General features: G+C 47.7%; 1 protein-coding gene across 1 annotated transcript in view; it reads right to left on the bottom strand.

The window, feature by feature from the left end:
* Positions 1-538: 538 nt before the first annotated feature.
* LOC119385929 (solute carrier family 12 member 1) overlaps positions 539-24832 on the bottom strand; it is a 34420-nt gene continuing 10126 nt past the window's right edge. The window contains exons 14-23 of the mRNA XM_037653292.2: positions 23481-23592; positions 19678-19812; positions 19474-19580; positions 8429-8643; positions 7232-7600; positions 4298-4412; positions 3498-3584; positions 3264-3381; positions 3037-3104; positions 539-2096 (exon numbers count right to left, since the gene is read on the bottom strand). Of these exons, the coding sequence (XP_037509220.2) occupies positions 1961-2096; positions 3037-3104; positions 3264-3381; positions 3498-3584; positions 4298-4412; positions 7232-7600; positions 8429-8643; positions 19474-19580; positions 19678-19812; positions 23481-23592 (1462 nt within the window). The 3' untranslated portion in view covers positions 539-1960. The remainder of the gene's footprint in view (positions 2097-3036; positions 3105-3263; positions 3382-3497; positions 3585-4297; positions 4413-7231; positions 7601-8428; positions 8644-19473; positions 19581-19677; positions 19813-23480; positions 23593-24832) is intronic.

The raw sequence follows: 24832 nt of genomic DNA, 5'->3' as shown, positions 1-24832 counted from the left end.
GGGACATTAAGAACAAAAAATGATTTCGATTCCCGCCTTATACTTAGATCGCCTAAATGGCCGTGTATACATATATTTAGGTGCATGTCAGAAAACCCCAGGTAGTCGAATTTTCCAGAGCCCTCCACTGCGGCGTGCCTCTATCATATTGCGATTTTGGCACGTAAAACCCCAGAAGTTATAGTTAAAATTCTCCACCAACTCTGTGGGAACGGCCATGAACTTGGTGATACGAAAGCTCCGAATTTTGACAAGCAGAGCTATAACGAAACTTTCAGAGTGTTCGTGACACCCTTGCGTTTTGCGCACGTGTTTTCCACGTCATGAATCCCCCGCGGGCTTGCCCAGTTTCCTTTCATGAGAAACGGTTGTGAATAGTCAGCTTGTATTTGTTTCTGAGTGAATGTTTATATGCCGCAGCGAAATATAATCGCCACTCGCTTCAGTCTCGTAAAGTACTTACCGCAGCTCTTCATGGCGCGGAGTCGTTTTACGTAATGCTTGGTTTAGTGAAGAACAAAGTCACAATGAGCGCAGCTTAAGAAGAATCACGCCCTTGGCTTGTGTCTTTTATTTAGCACTTCTACTGTACAATCTATTACAGGTTTATACAATATGTAAAAAAAAAGCACTCGACGACGCAATCGATCTTATGAAAGGACTAGACGTTGATCTACTGCGCGGCAGGTTGCAGCAAGTTAAGCGACTTGACAGCAAGAGCTGGGCAGGGCCGAATATACCAATATTGCAGTGTCGGTCGTTCATGAATAAGTGGTCTCTTGCGACAATCGCAAATGGGACTACAACCATAACTCAGTGAAGCAAGGGCTCCCTTTAAGTTCACTAACAAACACCTACTGGCAATGAACGTTCCAGATACGTAATGTGACATATGTGCTGATTGGTATTTGTACTAAGTAGTGTTTTTGTTTTTGTTTCTTGCGGGTGCGGTAGGGTGGCGCAGAAGTAATGATAAAGGATGGGTGGGCGGGGTGGGGGGGGGGGGTACTGGTGGAAGTAAGGTTGACCCTTTGAACGGTCGAATGCGCCTAAAAAAATACTGATCTTCTAACGAATGCCAAGCATTGGGCTGCAGGTTTCGAGTGAACAAATGCCTGAATACAAATCTTATGTTGCATTTCCGGGTACGTCGATGCCCACTGTTATATTAGACAAGACCCGCTATAGCATAGGTAACCGTCATGCCAGCTGCTCGGGAAGCTATGTAAACTTCTTCGCTGTTAAACGCGACTTGCACTGTATTAAGACCAGCGTTCGATATACCTGAAAAAGTAGCACGGAGGACCGCGCCAGATATTGAGACTCCGCGAACTATTTATGGCCTCTGGTTAATGTATAAGCACGGACTCGTGAGGATCCACACGGTACTCAATATAAGCCGAGAATGAAACGCGCCTTCAAGAAAAAGATTTCTTCGCACGTTACCCTTGCGCACAAGTACGACGCTGCACTGCTGCAGAATAATATACCAGGGTTCCCATAGTTGCATCTAAAATTTCAAAATTTTTTTACGCAAGACCTACAGAATTAAAAGCAACAAGACAAAAGCGATGACGAGTGACAGGCAGCCTGGTTTCCACTGCGTATGACGATATTTACAGATGAGCGTGCACTGAGCGTGAGGCGACAGCTTTCCTCTCTTCACTGCATAAACTACATCCCTTTTACACGCTGCTATTCTACAAAATCTGAACTACAAATTCCGAAAACAATAAAAAGAAAAAAAAAGCGAAAGAAAAAAGTAAATGGTGAATTCGCGCGCGCAGTCGAGTGGAAGGAAACTGTGATTTGTGACGTCACAGCACCGGGCCGTGTACCGTGGCGCGCCATAGGCGGCATATAAGGCTCTTCACCCTCCATAAGGGCTGTGCTTTCTTTTCCTTCTTCTTCGCCATTACGTATAACTTTTTGTGGGAACGATGCGTTTGAGGCTTGATCTCTACGAGTAGAATGTGAGCACGCTGGTCTGGTTCCCCCGTACGAGCAGGAACGGAGGCATGTCCTTCGTGAGCATTTCCAGCCACGCCATGTACATGGGCGCTGTGCAGGTTCCCTTTCGAGGCATTGGTAAGGTCCTGGGGGGAAGAACGTTCGCGAAATTTATGGAATCGGCAGCTTTTACTCTTGAGTATAACAGAAACCGGCATTGTGTGTAACGATGATTAAACGACAGTAAGTAAAATGACTGGTGAACAAACAGTGAACTAAGGCGATGTCTGGGGCTAGTTGGTTCATGTAGAAGTTTTGAATATGCACTGTTTGAAGCAGTAACAACGAAGAAGACACGGAGACGGACAGATGTTAACAGGACAACTCGCAACTCTGTGTCGTCTTCGTTGTTACTGTTTCAAACAGCGCATATTCAAAACCTAAAAAGTGAACTATTGGTATGAAAAAACTCGTGCCTTCGTAATTATTGTTTGAGCTGCGGCGACAGTGGCGAGAACCTGCGTCGGTCATTAAATCGAATGAAACGACTGTTATGGTATACTCACTCAAATGCACGGATGGTATACTGTACGTTGCAGATCACTTTGAGATATCCACATAAGTTCAAGAATGTCCTAAAATAATCCTTACGGTGTGATAGAGTGTGCCCGCCCTTTATGCAGGCGGCCACTACACTAGATGGGCTTGAACACCCTGGATCATGAACTTATCTCGAGCAACATAAATACTGCAATATTTACAGCGCATAACCAGTGAAAAAAAAAAGGTTAAACAATTATGGTGAGTGGCAAATCAAGTGCCACCATTGAGATTACCTATTTCTAATGCAGGTAGAGGAAGGGAGATGCGAGAATTCTTATCAGGAAAATTGTTTGCAGCAAAACCTTTTGTTTTAGTTATGAAGAGCTTTCACATCTCAGTTTAGGGGCAAGTTAACAGTTTTACGAGACATACACGCACAGTTTGTTAGCGCATACTTGTGTGCAGCATGTTTCGCTAGACAAGACTTTCGAAAATAGACTGTGGATGAGGTATGCAATGTACGTTCAAGTAAGGAGAACTTACATCACTATTAGCGATGCACCTGTTGAGTACTGCCGCAGAAGCTCGTGAAGCCGCAAATGTCTGTTTGTCTGGAAGACAACGAAAAAAAGAAAACAGGAATGCACAGGAAAGCTTAGCGTGTGCTTACAAGTGAACAAATGACAATACTCTGAGCGTGTGCTTACAAGTGGACAAATAACAGTACTCTCAGAATAGTTGAGATACAAGGACGCCTAACGTCGTAGTACCTTTTCCTTGACGGCCATAATCTCGGATTCTGACACGAACGGCGCTGGCGTCTGGTCGGACTCGGCATCCTTCGACGACCGCCTCCACGGGTTCAGGATCTTGAAAAATTCCTCCTTCCTGCATTGCATAAGGAGAGTGGCGCGGTTAACTATAATGTCGCGCTAACCATTGTCGCTCGGAAGCGTTGTGACGATATGGAGCTGTAGAAATAAGAGGACAGCAGATTTCCTTACGTTGACGCCTGCGGTGGTTTCACGATGTCGGGAATCACGGTCACGTCGGAATATTCTATGCGAAACTTGCTCAAAAGGGCAGCCATGCTGAAAAAAAAAAGCAATGCATGAGGGTTCGGTTAGTGAACAAGGCCACGACTTAGATAATGCACTTACGAGGCAGCACACTAGCGGGTTATTGGTAAGTCAACATGTGTGAGCGACTTTCTAGATCATACAGAAGTTCGCTTCCCTTAGAACATTGTTAAACAAAAGACAGAAGAATTGTACTAGGCATGACAGACCGTGAACTTGCTACCTGTTGTCACTAAGTTCAGACATAGAGTATGTAGCAGTAAATCCTGTTTTTATATACTACAGCGTAATACATACACTGTATTCAGCTTCCATAAAACTGCCAGTCTGAGTTTTGAAACAAGGGTGTAAAGAAGGGAGACCTTTCCCTTCAGCACTCATTGTGCAAAGAATGCACTCAATGTGCATTCTTCGTAGCCTTTGCTCAATTACGGATTTATTAGTTAACTCGTTTAGTTATTGAGAGGTGGTTTGGTTTATTAGTTTAGCGCACGACTTTCAGTATTTCTGATCGATTAATTGGTTCAATCGCACACTGATCGAGTTACTCAGCTTGCTTATTCATGTATCGATTGAGTGACACCGATACAAGAACCAATACATGAAGTGACAGAGATACATCACGTATCTCTTCGCGATACGTGACGCCGTAAGGGAGTGCTCTCTGAATATGCGAGGACATGCGTAGGCTTACTGGTTTTCATATTAAAGAGAAGAAGACTCACTTGCGCTGTTCCTTGTCGAGCTCGTGCTTTTTGTTGGCGAGCGCGAACACCCTGAGGTGGCAGCTGGAGAACTGAGACCTCGTCGACAAAAGGTACGGGATAAGCATCGTCAAACCTGCGGACAAAAAAGAAGAAAAAAAAAATACACGACGTATTTTCCTAGTTCCAATTACTTTTTTTGAGCGGTTAAATTAAGAAAGAAACTACCATTAAGAAACCAGTTGATTAATATGTGGAATAATGTTAAGAGGCCGCTTTTCGAGCTTGTGACATGCTAACAAAAAACATCCGATGTGGCAATAAATCCTGTAGCCTATGGCACACCCAGGTTAGAAACAGCAGCCGCCGAATGAAATCACTACATTCAACCGGCATTAGCCGTCGCCGTGGATCGCTCGACATCTCAGTTCTGACCTAATGACTTACCACAGTATTTCAGAATGTTCATTTAATACGACACTTAATGTCGTATTAAATGTCGACTAAAGGAAGTCGATCGCAACGCATCCATTCGACTGAAGCGGCAATTCTTGCCCGCACTTTATTTTTGTTTATGGTTTTAAGTACGGAGCACTGTAGGGGCCGGGCTGTCGTAGGCTGTGATCGTATGCTGTCGTCGTAGCTTGGCGTAACGCAGGCAAAGCATGACCATCTGAGTGCGCGCTCGCGCCAAAGATAAGTCTTCTTCTTCTCGTTATTCGGTCATGTTGATGATGACATTACCTCAGGCAAAACCACATAAACCACCGCAGGCAAAACCACAAAATGTTGAGCTCGCTCAGATTCACTCATGAAATATATCTGGCCCTTAGGGATCACTGGTACTCACACTCACCAAAATTTTCCTCATCCGGGTTCACTCGGACTGCGACTCTAAAACTTTTTCTCAACCGAACACACTGGGACTCAAAATCACCAAAGCATTACTGACTCGGACTCACTCAGACTAAGACTCACGGCTTTATATGAGCCTGAGTGAGTCTGAGTGTGTTGACTCATGAGTCCGTTAGCGTATATTAAGCTTTTCCAACCATAGCGTCAATGCTCTTTTAACACCAAAACATCTGATAATTGGTGCTCTACTTGGCGCCTTGTCATCTTGTACCTTCATATACGAGTTATCAATGGTTGTAATCCAGTAAGGACACTTTTATTGAATGAGATGACTTACACACACGAGATATCTTTATCAACAACTTCGTCTAAAAGATTTTGCCGGAGGAAGGTCAAAAGACCCCCCCCCCCTTCCGTAATTCACGCCTCTGATCAATAAATATTGAGATGGCGTATGAAAGCTTGTGATCTGAAGTATGTATCAGTAGCTGTGAGTATAAACGTGAGCCGACATACGGCTGACTGTAATAATGAAGTTGAGTAAATTGGACCATATGTCGGCAAAAAATGTGCAGCTCAGACTCACTCATGATATATATTTTGCCCTTTGGGCTCCTTCGGACTCAGGCTCATCAAAATTTTCCTCAACTGGACTCACTCGGACTCAGACTCACTAAGATTTTCCTCAACCGGACTCACTCGGACTCAAACTCATGAATACATTACTCACTCTGACTCACTCATACTCAGACTCACGGCTAGATCTGAGCCTGAGTAAGTCGACTCACGAGTGAGTTTGCCGACCTATGCATATAGCATAGCCAACTGTAGCATATTGAGCGCGCGCTCGCGCCAAATAGAAGTCTTCTTCCTCTTGTTCTTCGAGCGCAGGCAAAACCACGTATAAAAATTGAAAAAAAGAGGAAGCAAGTGAGAAATAGAAAGAGAGAAAGAAATGAAAAAAAAAATAGGAAGAAAGATAGAAATAAGTAGAAAGAAAAAGAAAAAAAACAGAAAAAACTGGAAAGAGAACAAGAAGGAAAGAGAGGAGGAAAGAAAGAGAAAACCGAAGGGAAACCAGGAAGGCTGCCCAGCTCCGCACTTCCTTCAGGCTTGGCACCCCTAGCGCAAAGCTGCCTTAAATTTTTTACACCAAGACGCTCGCGTAGAATGCGCGAAAACACCGGACCGAAGGTGCGTTTTTGAAGCAGCTTCTGGTCGGTGAAATTTTTCGAGGATCATTTTCGAAGCGCAATGTCTTCTTTCGAGGAGTGTCGCTGTGCTACACGCGGTCGAGGAAAAGCTTCACGTCGAGGCTTGCTTAAGAATGTAGCGACGAGTGTAGAAAATACACTTTCGGCTAATGCTGGTGCCTGCGAAGGCCGTTCATTTTTTACAGAAAGTGAAGCGTGGACAAGGATATTTCGAGACCCCTCTCATGCAAGTCTCAAACTTGAGACTTAAACATCAGCTCGCGTGCTCGTTAAAACCTTGAATCCACGTTAGCTTACTTTGAATCAAGAGAGGGAGACCTGTCAGCTTGATAACAACGTCAATGAATTTTCAAGTTCAAAGTTCGAAGCGTTGGACAGCTTCAACGCACGTTCTACCAGACGACACTGCAATACCATTGCACACTAATAAAAATGTAACTTTCCTGTCGAGGCTTAAATATAATTTGCACCCTTCATTAATAGCCACGTTTTATTAATTACTCCAACAGCTATACCCATTCAAAAACTTCAGCAGAACCAACTTGTGTTGTCTACGCATGTGCGGGAGCATATATGGACTGACATGTTACGACACAATTTTTCTTTGTTTTGATGTGGCTGTTCAGCCCGTACAGAGCATGTATACCAAGCCAACCTTTGTCACCATTTAGCCAATACAAGTCAGTACTAGTCGGCATTTGCCAATTGCAAACAAATACTAGTCAACATTAGACACTGCTAACCCATACTGATTGTATGTGAGTAAACACGGCAGGTCAGCGCACTACCGGCCGCCGTTTCCCCACTAGTTCCTAAATCAAGAGGGTATGGTCTAAGGCATAATCGTACTCACACCTATCAAAGGAATCTAAAAGGCGGTGATTACCTCCATCATCGTATAGCCACCAGACGTCGATGGAGCCTTTCTTCTGCTTGCGCTGGAACTGGTTCACCGACTGCATCACGTTCTTAGGCACGCTCCGCTCGAGGACCTGGGACGAGGTGCGCCGCGTCCAGCGCTGCAGCACCGTGGGCGCCGACGAGTCGCGACGGAACGACACCGTCACGCTTTCGTGACCGACGACCGCGGCGCTTTTGTTGTTCCTCGCGCCGGTCGAGGCATCACCCTTGGGGCTGACCGCTGGCGAAGACTCGGTCTTGCGATACGTGCCCAGGCCGGAGTCTCTGTTCGCCCTCTCCTCGGTGGGAGTCTGCGGCGGCGTCGAGGACTCGTCTTCGTCGCACGAGCTGCCCGCTGCCCCCAAATCGAGAAGTTGGATTATGTTGCCGAGATGTCTCGGACAATGTAAGCTATGGCTAATTCATTGTCTGTAAGTGTACTAATGGTACAAATCATAGTCATTATTATCAGTCAAAAATAGAACGTGCACAAACATGCACAAGTACACAAGAACACAAAGGAAACAGGCTAAACTGCCACCGAGACGGTCACTATGGCTACTTTTTCTGGAGGAGGGAATGAATAAGGGAGACGAAGACGCGATGAAATAAGGAGGAAAGATGATTACAACTCCTTCACTTTTTTTCTATTTCAATAAAAACAAGGAAAGATATCAGAAATAAATAAAGAACTGACAGAAAACTCGGAGACGAGCGAAGTAGGAACACGAAAAAAATGTCTACGACCAAGTCAGTTTAGTGCAGGAAAGCCAGCCAAGGCACGTAGAATGAAGCATTGGCTGTTTGAAGAGGGGAAAAAAATATCAAATTGATAAGTAGGGGTACAATCGTTGCTAAGGAACGATGTCGCGGACTGAAGTGCGCGTCGACTCACCGGCCAGCGTGAGGGCTGCCAGAAAGACCAACCACGAGGCGGTTGGTCTCAGTGCTGCGTTGAGGACAGGAGGACAGCAAAAGCGGCAAGCGAGAGAAGCAGAAGAGGAGACGGCACTTGGTGAGACAACGCTATAGTCACGTTTGCAGTGTAAGTGCCGGGCGTAAGTACATACACACATAACCAGCCTGCCAAAAATCAAGTTGTTGCGCTCTACAGAACTCGTCGAAAGTCAGAAACCTGCCTAAAATCACGCAGTACTCTGCAGGTTGGGAGAAACACGCGTACCTTGCGAGAGTTGCGAGTTGGAGCCGTGCCTGGGAAGGGTGTCAGTCGAGGAGGCGCCCCGGTTAAGGCTGCCTTCGATACCAGCGGGCACCGCGGACGCTGAGTTCGAGCTTGCGGTCCCACCAGTTGGCATTTCCTCGGCTGAGTACTTGGAGAAGTCGATGCCTTCAGCAAGGCGCAGTATGCACAGTGCCATGTGCGAGTCGAACGAGTGACTGGGCGGGAAGGAAAAATACATGCAATGAGCTGGAATGTTGGTCAAGTTGGAAAACCGATGTACGTTTAGAAATCAGCGCGAGCAAAACGACGACTTCACACTCATCTCGACTACACAGCGTTTCCCAGTGACACAGCTCATACGCTGCGCGAACGCAGTGTCCCGAGTGTTGCCTTCCATCTTTTAGCGTTCTGTGTAGACATTTTACATGATCACTGTCGTTAGGATAACGCGTTGTTCATGTTGATACAGAACAGCCACCGCAGCGTGCCTGCATGGAAGAACAGCCACGTCGGCCTGCATGGAAGAACAGCCACGTCGGCCTGCATGGACGACGTGGCTTTTGTTGCTGGACTGGCGCCATTTTGTCCACCTTGCGCTGTGCATTGTAAATAGTTGATTAAACAACCTACCCGTAACATTTTTGGTGGAGGTGCGGAGTAGCTTGTTAAATCAACTATTCCCGACGCCTAACCCTTCCCCGACCACGCTTTCCTTTATACAAGCCGTCGTCCATCAAGAATTATCGAACGTCGGCCTAAATCCTGTTCCACCTGTATACTGTAGTGGATCAGACCAACGAAGTGACTGGCGCGTGAAGGTGAGTCTAGTGAAAGAGAACGAAAAGGATGGAGTTGTGTTGGACCGTGTTTGTCTGAGTTGCTCTCGTACGTTACATTTGGTGGCAGCGGTGACAACGGTAACCCATGCTTACACGGAGCAAGGCTTCTGCTGCGACAGCAATAGTCGGTGGTTCAGCGGTGAACCCTATGGAGGACGATACGTCGTCGCCGGCCGTGGGACCTGCTGTCCCGACTACGGAGGGAAGCTTGGCAGAGGCCGCGGGAGCCCCAGTCTCATCAAACATCCCGCCACCTGCACCCCGTCAGCCTCTTCCGTCGGAGTTTGATGTCCGGGGCACATCAACTCACCCTCCACAGTCAAGCACCGGGCCCAGTCTACCTATGGCAGATTGCCTACAAGCCCTGGCTTCACAAGGAGGGGCCGACAGAAGAGCGCTCATGCAAGATTTCGAGACTCGCTTTGCTACTCGCCTGCTATCTCTTGAGACCGCGCTTGCCCAGCGTACCTCCACGGCAGATGACGTCGTCGCAGACCTGGCTGCACGGGTCTCTGTCATCGAGGCACAGTCTAGCCGTCAGCAACGTGTGTCCACATCGGTCGAACAATACAACATCGGTCGAGCTCAGTCTCGGTTTTTTGGAGCACACCTTCTACCACCTACCTCTGATGGTACCACATCGTGGGCCGCATTTCTGGTGCAGTTCGAGTCTGTTGCTACCCTAAATGGCTGGACAGTTCAAGACAAAGCCCAGGTGCTCGTTCTGCAACTCCGTCACGCCGCGGCTGAATACCTCGAGTACATTCCCCAAGCCATCCGCTCGAACTATGAAGCACTGGTGTCGGCGCTCGAAAGCCGATATGGTGACCGTCATCTTCTTCAGCTCTACCTCACACAGCTGAAACACGTCCGGCAGGGTCGGCGAAACCTTCAAGAACTCGCTGCTCACGTCGATAGCCTGGCCCGGAAGGCCTTCTCGGGTTGCCCTACCGCAACCATGGACCTTATTGCTGCTAATGCCTTTGTTGACGCCATCAATAACAGAAACGTCCAGCGCTTCGTCCGCCTCGCTCGTCCGATCGACGTACCATCAGCTCTAGTCGTCGCTCTTGAGGCAGAGATACAAGAACGCTCGCAAGCAGATGAAGATCCGTACCGGAGGCCAACCTACACGGACGTGCCCTCCAGGGCCCGAAATTCTCCTGCTCGGCTACACGAGCCTACAGCGATGTTTCGCTGCTACCACTGCAACGACGTTGGACATTTTGCTCGTAACTGCCCTGAAATGTCCGAGTCGCTGCCAAACTCGGTTGCTCGTGCAAAGTTTCCCTCGGGAAACTACAATGCGGGCCGCCGAGGGCAGGACCCCGCATGATGACTGAAGCTCCTCTCCTTTCACTTGGCCCCTTCACCGAGATGCCAACTCTGCCGGTGAAGCTTGGAGATCCGCCGCAGCGTGTTGAAGCACTTGTGGACACAGGGGCTGCCTTCAGTTTTCTCACGTCGAGTTTCTTGTTTGGAAGATTTTCGGTGAATCCTGCACAGATCGATCAACCCCATCTCGTCCTGGCTGACGGAGCTGCTCTACCTAGCCTAGGCGAAGTCTGCTTGAATGTGTGTGCGCTTGGGAAGAAAGCGAGACATCGGTTCCTTGTCGTCCCAAACCTGTGTGTGCCAGTGATCTTAGGCTGTGATTGGTGTGCAGCGTTTGGCGTTCGTTTGCAGTTTAGCGGCACTGATTGCACCATTGACCTGCTATCTACCACGTCAATACCATCGCCAGCGACTCTTGAAGCCTCCAATAGAGCTTGTCCTTGGCAGTCGTATTTCCCGTTACATCAAGTCATTTACAGCACTGTTCACAAAGTGTGTTCCGTGCTCGCTGCCAACTACCGCATGATGAAAAGTCTGTTCACTAAATTTTCTTCGCAATTCGGCATTCCAAACACAAGGACGTGTATGGCCGTTGGTGCAAACAGCAGTGAACAAGCCGAAGTTGGACAATCATCACCTCTTTTGCATCCTGTGATTACGGCAACTTCAGTTACCATACCCTCGTCGTCTGCTGCGTGGGTGCCCGTTTACAGCCACGCGAAGTCTTTTGCCGACACGGAAATTCTTGCAGAAAGCGCCGTTTGCTCCCGGCTTGGAGGTGAATTCGCAATGCCGCGGGCCCTCCATCACTGTTCCGGCAATACCTTTGCAGTGCTTGTCTTCAATCTGTCCGACAGTAACCTGCGCGTGCCGTCAGACACCGTTCTCGGTACCTGTACGTACCTTGAAGCCCCGTCTGTCGTGGCAGTAGTGCAGCCCGGAGCACCTTCCCCACCAGCTACTTCGCCCTTAGACTGGAATGAATTCAACTTCGGCCCCAACTTAACTCCGTCACAGAAATCGGAGATTCAAGCACTTCTACGAAAATTCCGTAACTGCGTGGCCATGTCACCCAGTGAGCTCGGCCACACTCCTTTGGTGCAGCACAGAATCGATACCGGCTCTGAAATTCCTATTCGACATCACCCGCGGCGAGTCTCTGCCTCTGAACGCGCAGAAATCGCTAAGCAAGTGGATGACATGCATGCTTAAACGTGGTATCATATCGCGCTCGTCCAGTCCCTGGTCGTCCCCCGTAGTACTCGTCAGAAAGAAAGACGGCACGATTCGTTTCTGTGTGGATTATCGACGACTAAACAGTGTCACCAAAACGGACGTGTATCCACTGCCTCGTCTTGATGATGCCCTTGACCGCCTGCATGGTGCCAGTTTTTTCACTACGCTGGATCTTCTTTCTGGCTATTGGCAAGTGGAACTAGACCCAAATGACGCTGAGAAGACCGCCTTTACAACTCCCGACGGACTATACCAGTTTAATCGCCTGCCATTTGGCCTCTCCAACGCTCCCGCTACATTTCAGCGATTAATGGACCGGGTTCTTGGGCATATGAAGTGGTCGATGGCTTTGGTTTACTTAGACGACATCATCGTTTATGCTCCTACGTTTCCCGAACACCTCAGGCGCTTGGAAATGGTCCTGCGTGCTCTACAAGACGCTCGTCTTTGCATTAAGCCTTCAAAGTGCTTCTTCGGCTTCTCGGAAGTTACTTACTTGGGACACGTAGTCAGCGCCAAAGGCATCAGCCCTGATCCCACCAAGATCCAAGCCATCGCCTGTATTCCGCCTCCCACCACGGCTAAGCAGCTTAAAAGTTTCCTAGGCTTTGCTTCATATTTCCGGCGCTTTGTCCTTGACTTCGCTTCCCGCGCAGCACCTCTCAACGAATTGTTGAAGAAAGAAGTTCGCTGGAAATGGGGTCCCGATCAAGAAGCTGCCTTCCGCGACCTCCAGACTGCCCTTCAGGCACCACCGACACTCGCGCACTATGACGAGAATGCGCCGACTATTCTACACACGGACGCCAGCGGGCTTGGCCTCGGAGCTGTTCTCTTGCAACTTAACGAGGACGGCCAGGAGAGGCCGGTCGCTTATGCTAGCCGCCGGCTCAGTGAACCAGAGAGCCGATATCACGCCTCCGAACTTGAGTGCTTGGCGGTAGTTTGGGCAGTCGAAAAATTTCGCCCGTACGTTTATGGTAAAACGTTCACGGCCGTTACCGACAACGTCGCCCTTCGCTGGCTTCAAACAAAAAAAGACCTTAACGCTAAGTTAGCCAGGTGGGCTCTAAAGCTGCAAGATTATACCTTTTCCGTTGTCCATCGGAGTGGCGCTCGCCATCAGGACGCTGACTACCTTTCTCGCCACCCTACAGCTCTCAACGGCACCTCGCCAGTCACCGCAGTGCTTGATTTACGCGCCACACAGCCACAAGACGCAGAAATCCTCGATATGATCCAGCGGTTGTCCGGGGAAGTACGCACTCCCAAGCGTCGTCGTGAAAGTCTCGCCGCGTCTTATGTCGTCCGAGATGGAATCCTTTTTCACCGAAATCATCGGGATGGGTCGTGTGTGCCTGTCGTGCCTGCAGCCATGCGACAATCGGTGCTGTTCATGTGCCATGACACCCCGACTGCCGGTCACCTCGGGCTTCACAAAACGCTGGCACGCATCAAAGAGAGGTTTTGGTGGCGGCGCATGCAGACTGACGTCTCCCGCTACGTTTTGTCGTGCACGGTCTGTCAGGCACGGAAGGCCGTCACAAATCCGCCACCGGTCCCCATGCACCTATTCATCCTCCGGAAACGCCTTTTGAGATAGTGGGACTTGACCACATGAGCCCGTTTCCACGTACGTCGCGCGGCAACAGGTTCCTCATCGTTGCCACGGACTATCTCACGAAGTGGACCGAAATCAGGGCCGTCCCTAACTCTTCGACGCAGCACGTCCTCACGTTCATAAACGAGTGCATCGTTTTTCGACACGGTACACCACGCTTGCTCATCACCGACCGCGGCACGGCCTTCACGTCGCGTGCATTCAGAAACCTATTGAATGACCATGGAATTCAACATGCAGCGGCCACCCCTCAGCACCCACAAACAAACGGTCTGGTGGAACGTACAAACCGTACCATAAAGGACATACTGTCGTCGTACGTGAATCCTAGTCATGACAACTGGGATGAATACGTTGCCGCAGCTGTCTTCGCCCTCAATACGTCACAGCAGGAAATAACACGGGAGTCACCGTTCAAACTTGTCTATGGAAGGACGCCAAGGCTTCCGCAAGAGAGTTTCTTTGGTTTGAACACAACGGCGCACCACCGTCCGGACGACACCAGTACTGCAGAGCTCCTTCGGAAGGCTCGCTTTAGAGCGCACCTGGCCATAGCGCATCACCAGGCGAAATTCCGCTCGCCTTCCCGTGAGAATTACACCGCTTTCAAACCGGGAGACCTAGTGCTGGTTAGACGCACCCAGCGTGAGCCACGGCGCTGCCAGAAGTTTCTTCACCGGTTTTCGGGCCCATTTCGGGTGGTGAAAGCACTAGGCCCTGTTACGTTCCGCTTGGAAGTTATTCCAGAACTGGGCACCAAAAGCCGAAACCGTGTTTTTCCCGCCCATGCAAGACAGTTGAAACTTTATGTGCCGCGTGATTTTTGTATTCCCGCCTCTTCGTCTTCAAGCTCCGACTCTGGGGGAGAGGGGGTGGCGAATGTAGTGGATCAGACCAACGAAGTGACTGGCGCGTGAAGGGGAGTCTAGTGAAAGAGAACGAAAAGGATGGAGTTGTGTTGGACCGTGTTTGAGTTGCTCTCGTACGTTACAATACTCTGCTGAGCATTTTTATCGTCGCCCGTCCGCTCCTCGACTTGCTACCAACTATTCTAGACAACGCAATCCGTCCGAATAGCGTACCCTTGACGACAAGCCCATATGTTTTAACTGTCGACGCGTCGGTCATATCGCTCGCCACTGCCTCAACCACTGGGTTCCACCGGAACACTATGGGTCTCCCATCCAGGCCAGTTCTGTCAACCAGTCTTCCTCGGTCCTCGCTACGACCGGTCACCGTCCCCTGCTGCTCGCCGCCAATCTCGTTCGCTCCCACAACGCCGTGCTGCCTCTCCGACCGGCAAACTAGGCAGTGCAGCTTCTGGAGGTGTAGCTGCATTGACGACCTTAGTAAGAAATCCTCGTTTAACATTAACTGCAAACCGGAATATTTTAGGCGTTACTGTGGACAATGTTCCTGTGAGCGCGTTGATAGATACTTGGGCGCATGTGTCCATTATGAGTGCTGTCCTTCGTCGCCGACACAAGAAAGTTGTCACGCCCGCCCTGAACCGAGCCGTACGAGTCGCCGACGGGAGAATTGCCGCTATTATTGGCATGTGCTCTGTCTGAGTCACTGTTGAAGATAGAAGCACTGCCGTTCTTTTCTCCGTTATCAAACATTGCCCTCATGAACTCTTTGGTATGGATCTTCTAGCCACTCACTCTGCCCTCACAGACTGTTCAGCCGGCTCTCTTCACCTTGATTTGCCTCTCCTTTCCGATCCGACCGACCCACCTCAAAGCCATCTCAGCTGCATCAATTTTGTACGCCTCCCACCTAGCTCTGTTACACAGGTCGACTTATCCTCCACGCCACCTGTACCTTACGGCGATTACATGGTTGCACCGATTCCTGTCGTTATGCTTAGGCGTGGTGTCGCTGTTCTGCACACGGTTCTGACAATAACTGGAAACCGCACCTGCCTTCCCTTTGTCAATTTCACACTCACTGCACAAGTTCTCCCGCAGGGTATCTCCCTGGCCCACATTATCGCTCTTCAGGACTACCATGTCGAACCCTTCAGAGTGGATGAATGCTGCAGCTCAGCCCGTCGTTCAACTTCATCACCTTTCTCTGGCGTCGACATTGAACGGATGGTTCCATCGGACCTCACGTCTGATCAAGCTGAAGCCCTCTGCCACGTTCTCGAGTGCTACCGCGACATTTTTTTACTTTGCCAGTACATCCTTAAGCCGAACTACCGTCGTTACTCATCGCATCAATACTGGCGATGCGAATCTGATTCACAGACGTTCATATCGCGTTTCCCCTAGGGAGCGTACAGTACGTAATACGACAGGAAGTCGAGAAGATGCTTGCCAAAGACATTATCGAGCCCTCGTGCAGCTTAGAATAACAGAGAGCTGAGCTAGTTGGTAAGTATTCATTCTAAAAAGACAGGGCGTGCAAACACGGACACAAGAAAGAAGTCAGGACACCACAAACGCCTCGTGCAGCCCCTGGGCTTCTCCCGTCGTCCTTGTCAAAAAGAGGGATGGAACATCGCGCTTTTGTGTAGATTATCGGCACCTCAACAACATTACAAACAAGATGTTTATCATTTGCCCCGCATCGACGACGCCCTAGACTGCCTATACGGTGCTACTTATTTTTCAACTATCGACCCTCGGTCCGGCTACTGGCAGATAGCCGTCGATGATATGAACCGCGAGGAGTCCGCATTCATCACTCCTGACGGTCTTTATCAGTTCAAGGTGATGCCCTTCGGTCTCTGTGATGCGCCTTCGAAAGAATGATGGACTCATGGCTGCAAGGGTTCAAATAGTCCACCTGCTTGTGTTATCTCGACGATGTTATTATCTTTTCATCCACATTCTACTAGTATCTCGTTCGTTTATTGGCAATTCTTGACGTTTACCGTAGTGCCGGACTTCAAATGAACTCCTCCAAATGCCACTTCGCTTGTCGTCAAATCACCGTTCTTCGCCACCTCGTCAATGCCACAGGCGTGCGCCCAGATTCATAAAAATTCGCGCCATTACAAACTTTCCGGCTTGTGACATTCCATTGCGACATTCCAATTATTTGCTATCACATTCATTGCTTCGCCCTTGCGGCGAAACTGTTACTTTTTTTATTTATTATTTATTTTTTATTTTTATATTTTTTTGGCCTGGACTAGCCCGTTCTGTTCGACGCTATGTCGCCGCTAGTGAGCCCTGCCAGCGCCGCAGACAGCCGTCTGCCCTTCCAGCTGGATGCCTTCAGCCGATCGACGTTCCCGCTGAACCTTTTTTTCGAGTTGGTCTCGACCTGCTTGGTCCTTTCCCACTCTGCAGCTCTGGAAATAAATGGATTGCTGTCGCCACAGACTACGCGACACGGTACGCTATCACAAGAGCACTTCCGATGAGTTGCAGTACCGACGTTGCGGACTTTGTGTGCGACATAATTTTAGTGCACGGAGCCCCATGCCAACTTCTCACTGACCGTGGCCGCACCTTCCTCTGAGCTGTCGTTGAAGAAATCCTGCGGCCTTGCTATACCAAGCACAACTTTGCAACTTCGTACCATCCACAGACGAACGGTCTCACGGAGTGCCTTAACAGGACCATAACAGACATGCTCTCGAAATACGTTGCGGCCTACCACCAGGACTGGGACATTCATTTTACATATGTGACGTTCGCCTACAATTCCTCGCGTCACGACACCACCGGTTATTCGCCATTCTATCTCCTATACGGCCTAGAACCCGCGCTACCCTTGGACATCTTGCTGCCATCGCCCACTGAATATGCCGGCCAAGCCATCGCCCGCGCCGACCACGCCCTCCAACTCACCCGTAACCGCCTACACGCCTCGCAGGAGCACCAAAGACAGCTCTATGATTGTCGTCATAGAGACGTGCACTTTTCCCCGGGTTCTCTTGTGCTTCTCTGGTCACCCACTCGGCGTGTGGGGCTATCTGAGAAACTCCTGCTACGGTTACACTGGACTATACCGTGTCGTTCGCCAGGTAACTGACGTTACGTATGAGATCGTCCCAGCCGATCCAACAACGTCATCGCCAGCTTCGAGCGACGTCGTTCACGTGGCTCGGTTCAAGCCCAATTACCCTGCCTTCGACCACATGTGTGTAATAAAGCACCGAGACTGGGCTTCTGCCGCCGGAGGGTTATGATACAGAACAGCCGCCGCAGCGTGGCTGCATGAAAGAGGAGGAAGGCGACGTCGCTTTTGGTTGTTGCTGGGCTGGCGCCATCTTGTCCACCCTGCGCTGTACATTGTAAATAGTTGATTAAACAAGCTACCCGAAACTTTATTAGGGAATCTCTTAGCGTTTTACGACTATCCTCCAGAAACGGGCTCGACCGATTGAAAGCTGGTTCTTTTGGTGAGATAAGCCAACGTCACGGAAAACAGCTTCGTGTTTTCATCGAGATCACGACGTAGAGGAACAAAGAGCGCGTCCTTTAGCAGACTTGCTATTTATGGAGTGCTTTTTCTTGTTGAAATAATATGTCGCTCGTCTTTCTAGACATGCCTGCTTGTTTGTGGAAACTGATGCGACCTTTTTAAAGGATAATCTTCAGTTTGAAGTGGTATAAGCAAAGAAAACGTGCCCTTTTGCTCTTGAGAGCAGTGAGCCGACTTCAAAAACAACGACCAAGAAGACAGCTGCCACTGGTTTGACTGATTGCAGTGAGAATATGGTACACGTAGATATTCACAGAGCGCAATTGCAGTATCGTTCTTGACACATCACTCACTATATGCCTCAGCTCTAGAACTAGTGGCACGCACTGCGGTTTATTGCCAGCAAAAAAAAAACTACTGCAAATAATCAATTCTTCAGCCGATTTCAAAAGTGTAACCCCAAATGGCCTCTTTACTGCGCTAAATTTTGAGCCACATGCGCTCGCGAGCGGTTAGTACACATGAATGAAAGAGTGATGTTACAAAGCTTCGATGACTACAGACGTTTCCTCGAAAGTGATACAGCCTATACGCAGTTTTGCCACTTTAACATCCCTATGGGTGTCAAAGGTTTAGTTTTTACCCTTTTGAAACATAACAGGATTCCAAATGACCGGCCTAGCTGTTGTATTTCTAGTTCATGAAATTTTAGATTCGAAGGTACTAGCAAAGCCTTAGCGCAAAACATTCAATGTGGTTTCCACTGAATCTGCTAGTACTGACGTTGTAACCGTCCGAGACAAAATGGCAGATGAAAGCTTTGACGATGACGCGGCACCATGCGCATTTTTGAATTCACTAAAATCAGGAGAAAATGTACACGCCTACTCAAAGCTAACTTCATCTCACTGAATCTTGCAGCATCTTCAGAAAATGACAAGGGTCTTAGCAAGACGGAGAGTAAAAGCAGAACTATTTTATGGTTCGATAACTTCATGTAGCTCAAGGCACCACTTACGACTCGTTACAATTTCATGGCAGTGGCACCAAAGTTCTCCCAACTCCTGGAAGGGCCAGGGTAGGGGCTAGATGGTATTACATAGTTCAATTTTGCAGCGTGCTACCAATGCATACACATGTAAGACGCGACTGCGCGAGCATAACTATAAGTGTAAGCAGTTTGGCAACCCTGCATACATAGCTACCCATTGCAGCAGGTGTCAGTGTCAGCCGAAGTTCGGATGTACTGCAATTGTATCGCGATCTAGAGATCCCAGAGAAAGAGAAATTATTGAAGCAGTGATGATGCGCCTAACTGGCGTCGACCCGTGCGTTAGCGCACCGTCAGTTTCATTAACAGATGAGGAAGTGTCATTTATAGATAGGAGACCTCGGGACACGTGATTGTCGAGATACAAACTGGCTTCTCCCCTGAAGTGTAACTCATTTGCTTTTGTCATCTGTAATATTTGTTTTTGATGTGTCATATTTGTTTTCCCCCTTTCTTGGTGTATATGTTCGTTTTAACTGTCAAACAAGCACTCGTTAGTCTGCGCTTGTCTTGTTCCTAGCGTTGTGTTCCTAGCGCTTGTCTTGTCCTAGTAGCGAGCTCCAAAATTTCTTCAACTCACTGAATTGCGTCGAAATACTCCTGGAGCTCCTGCTTTGGGCACGTCTGCCAGTCAGCCTTGAAGCCCATGAGAACGACGTTGGGTCGAAGCTTGCCAACGCCGACAAGCTGTGAGCATGAGTAGAAAAAAAAAGCAAACACTGAAGTAAGTTAACACCAAATAAGACTAGCTACTCTGCGGAGAAATCGTCCGCTAGGCTCTTACTTGTATTAGCGAGAGGACTCCCTTGGAAAAGCTGCTGTCCACGACGACGCTGTAGAAGGCCTTGACCTTGCGTTGCTCGAAGCAACTGTACGCCTTGGATGTTAAGACGTTGCGCGATCGGTACGACATTGGTGGCTGAAAACGAAAAACCGACATGAGGCTCGTGAAAATCCACTATAAAAACAAGAGGAGAGGACTATAGTTCACTTCAGCGCAACTACTACAACTTTTACAAGGCCATTGGGAAGAAAACAAAAATAACAGCTGTGCTCGAAATACAGCCTCATGGCGCATGGCCGCTGCTCTCATTCTCTCGATCCATTCGGTCATTTGCATTACGCTATCCTTACAGTACGGTTTAACAAATAGGACGTATGCTGGATTGATATCATCACCTTTAATTTTTTGATGCGTCGGTTCATAAAGTTTAACGTCCCCAAGCAACAAAAGGCTGTGAAAGTTAAGGACTCCGGATCAATTTTGAGAACACGGCTCGACCTGACTCTTGCATTAAGTTCACTTTATACAAGTTAACTTTCACTAGGTCACAGTCGAAATGCGGCCCTCGAGGCCGGGGCAAAATGTCACATCCACTCAGCCACCGCGGGAACACTACGTCGAAGCTGCTAAGATCAGGAAGTGCCTTTTATGGTTTTAAATAAAGGAAGGTCTCGATCAAGCAATTGCTGGCCTTTAAAGCGGAAAGTTTGGCTAGTTGGAACTTCGAACAAGACATTTTAGCACGCGAGAAGAAAAACTTAGAGGTGGGGCAGAGAAGAAATGACAGGACTGCTGACAGGCTCCGATTGGATCAGGTAATCTTGCTGACCATTGCAGACATTGCAAGTGTTCCCCGTTGTTCGATATCACTTGTGTACGCAGCAACTATAAGGCAGAAAACCTAGATTTATTAAATGCGAAGCACTTCTTAGCGAACTTCTGCGAGTTTGAGCGTATCTATCTATCTATCTATCTATCTATCTATCTATCTATCTATCTATCTATCTATCTATCTATCTATCTATCTATCTATCTATCTATCTATCTATCTATCTATCTATCTATCTATCTATCTATCTATCTATCTATCTATCTATCTATCTATCTATCTATCTATCTATCTATCTATATCTATCTATCTATCTATCTATCTATCTATCTATCTATCTATCTATCTATCTATCTATCTATCTATCTATCTATCTATCTATCTATCTATCTATCTATCTATCTATCTATCTATCTATCTATCTATCTATCCGCCTACGACTTTGTGCTCTCCTGGCCGTTTTGTTAATCGGATGCATACCAAAACTGGTATGGAATAACATGAGCGTATTACGAACATAAATGACAGGTCATAACATGAAAATCATGACATGCATGTCATGAACAGCATGATTTACATTCCACGGCCTTGGGGCTCTTGCGGCCATTCCGTTAATTTCATATATACCAAAACTGGTATGATGAGACATTTCAACATGACGAACATAACTGACACGTCGTAACATGAAAATCATGACACGCGTGTCATGCACGTCATGATTTACATGCCACGTTCATGACGCACTCGCGGCCGTTTCGCTAGGTTGATATACACCAAAATTTGTATTGCGCGATGTGACTATATGAAGAACATGAATAACAGGTGGTAACATGAAAACCATGACATGTATGTCATGATTTACATGCCACGCTCATGGTGCATTCGCGGCCGTTTCGCTGGCTTGATATACACCAAAATTGGTATTGCGCGACGCGACTGTATGACGACCGTAAATTAGAGGTGGTAACATGACAATCATGACATGCGTGTCATGTACGACATGATTTACATGGCACGCTCATGGTGCGCTCGCGGCCGTTTCGCTAGATTGATATGCACCAAAATTGGTATTGCGCGATGTGACTGTATCAAGAACATGAATAACAGGTGGTAACATGAAAACCATGACATGCATGTCATGATTTACACGTCATGCTCATGGTGCATTCGCGGCCGTTTGGCTGGCTTGATATACACCAAATTTAGTATTGCACCGAACGTAAATTAGAGGTGGTAACATGAAAATCATGACACGCGTGTCATGCACGACATAATTTACGTGCCACGCTCATGACGAACTCGCGGCCGTTTCGCTAGGTTGATCAACACCAAAATTGGTATTGCGCGATGTGACTGTATGAAGAACATGAATAACAGGTGGTATTATGAAAACCATGACATGCATGTCATGTATGTCATGATTTACATGCCAAGCTCATGGTGCATTCGCGGACTTGATATACACCAAAATTGGTATTGCACAACGCGACTGTATGACGCACGTAAAGTAAAGGTGCTAACATGAAAATCATGACATGCCTGTCATGTACGACATGATTTACACGGCACGCTCATGGTGCGCTCGCGCCCGTTTCGCTAAATTGATATGCACCAATGTTTGTATTGTGCGATGTGACTGTATCAAGAACATGAATAACAGGTGGTAGCATGAAAATCATGACATGCATGTCATAATTTACATGCCACGCTCATGGTGCATTCGCGGACGTTTCACTAGCTTGATATGCGCCAAAATTGGTATTGCGCGACGCGACTGTATGACGAACGTAAATTAGAGGTGGTAACATGAAAATCGTGACAGGCAACTCATGTGCGACATGATTTACATGCCACGCTCATGATGCGCTCGCGGCCGTTTCGCTCGATTGATATACACCAAAATTGGTATTGCGCAACGTGACTGTATGACAAACATATATGACAGGTGGTACCTTTAAAATTATGATATGCATATCATTTACGGCATGATTTACATGCCACACTCATTGTCCGATCGCGGCCGTTTCCCTAGCTTGATATACACCAAAATTGGCATTGCGTGACGCGAATGTATGACGAACATAAATGACAGGTGGTAACATGAAAACCATGACATGCATGTCATGTATGGCATAATTTACACGCCACGCTCATGGTGGACTCGCGGCCATTTCGCTCGTTTGATATACATCAAAATTGGTATTGTGCGATGTGACTGTATGACGAACATAAATGACAGGTCCTAACATGCGAATTATGTTATGCATGCCATGTACGGTATGATTTACATGACACTGTTATGGTGCGCTTCCGGCCGTTTAGATAACTGAATATATACCAAAAGTGGTATGGCATGACAGGAGTGTGTGATGAACATAAATGACCGGTCATGCAGTGTATATACCAGAATATACGTTTCGTTGGCATGGTATATGCGATATATGGTGAACTAGATGCCATAGCATGAATGATTTCATTTGACAAAAAAATAAACAAAGCGATGTATGCAGCTATTTGCTGGCTGCTTCGCATTACATCGATTCCCACAGTGCGTGGGATCTGCCGGATTTTTCATGAAACCTTCTGCATATCTGCTGAATGCGATAGATCTGTGAGTACTGCCTTAATCGTTCTGGGCAGAAAAGAAAAAGAATTCCTCTATAAACGCCTCCGTGCTACGTGCATCGGTTGACTTGTAATTTTTTTTGTAAATGCTAGAGCTCTTTTTCGAGCGCATGCGCTTTTAACTTGTCTCGCACTTTTCTAAGTGTCAATTCAGTTGAAGACTAGCGTTCTTACTGTCCAGTCATTTCTTCTCTGCCCAATCTTTAAGCTTTTTCTTTTCGCACTGGAAAATGTCGTGTTCAATTGCTGGCGGTTTGCTTGACTGCTCCACGCAGTATACGCCGTTCTGAAGCGCGTCCACCCTTACATACGAATACTAAAGCAGACCAAAAGCCGCATTAAACCTTACCTTGCGGATGTCTCCGCAAACCATGAGGGAAAGCTTCTTGGTGAGCAAGTAGGCGAAGTCGACGAGAGGCAGGCGATCAGCGGGATAGCCAGTGAGCACCAGGATCTGAGGCCTGTAGCATATTAGCGGGCAGGTGTTGAACAAACGTATTCACATACGCAACAAACAAACACACAAGAAATGTCAGGCCCGTCGCGTTTTCCTGTTCGTACGCACCATGGATCAACATATGCATCACAAAGCCCGTAATAACGGATCACATACCGTCCAATAAGCATGTGGGAGACCATATGGCATTAACGATTTTAGTGATTACACACATCAAGACAACCTGTCCGGAAGCACCCCGCATGCAAAGGTCATAGCCTCAGGAATACAACGCCAGAGGTAAAATTAGCCAGAACATTACGTCTACTCGTATGCCATAACAAGGATACCCTAATGTTCGGTATCTTGTCGCTGCCTGCTCAAACTATCCGAAGCCATCTAGCGTTGCCCAGTTAAAATGCACGCTCAGTCTTCCGTCGTTCACATTTATGCCTTCTCCAATTTCTCTACTTTCACTCACGCTTGCTTAAAACACAGAAAAAAGAAGTCGCCACTTGGAAAAGCCTCTTCGTCTCAGTCACTCCTATGCATCCATATTGCCCGTAGATATTACCCGTGCATATTGCCCGTGGATTTCTTCACAGCGCAAGAGCCCTCCGAAAGCACCGGACAATATTTTCGCTTGTGTACACTACCAAAAATATTCGTGATACCACCACCGAGTCACTTCGCAAGATTTGCCGCGTGTATACAAAAAAAAAACATTCTGGGGATTTTCTTGTCAAAACCACGACAGGATTATAAGAGACGCCATAGGGGGTGGGAGGAGGGGACTGCCGCTCAGTTCTGACCACCTGAGGTTCTATAATGTGCACACACCACTGTAGCCTAGCACCCGGAATTTTCTTGCGATTTATTTTGCGGTTTCTTGTATTAAACGTGTTTTTATTCGTGGTGGTACTTTGAAGCGTCTTTAAGCGCTGAGGGCCTTGTCATTCACTGCGTACATATTCCATGGGTTTCGTGTAATCCTGTCGCTTGGTCTGCTTTTTCTCATGTTGCCTCTTGTTAATCGAAGGAAAGGGGTATTAATTTCAAGGGCTCGTTTTCTTTGTTATACACAATATTAATGAGAACTAACAGACAATAATGCCAAGGAAAGGGGATGTTTTTAGTAGTAAATGTAAGGTAAATGTGAAGTCGAGTCAGTTGAGTTGTGCCTCTTGTTAATCGATGCTATTAACCTACGCATTCACAAGCCGGGTCATAAATCTGCGGGAAGCGGGTTCAGCGAATAAGCCTGT

The sequence above is a fragment of the Rhipicephalus sanguineus genome, chromosome 3 (assembly GCF_013339695.2).
Source record: "Rhipicephalus sanguineus isolate Rsan-2018 chromosome 3, BIME_Rsan_1.4, whole genome shotgun sequence".
Classification (NCBI taxonomy): domain Eukaryota; kingdom Metazoa; phylum Arthropoda; class Arachnida; order Ixodida; family Ixodidae; genus Rhipicephalus; species Rhipicephalus sanguineus.
This window is presented reverse-complemented; position numbering and strand designations above follow the sequence as displayed.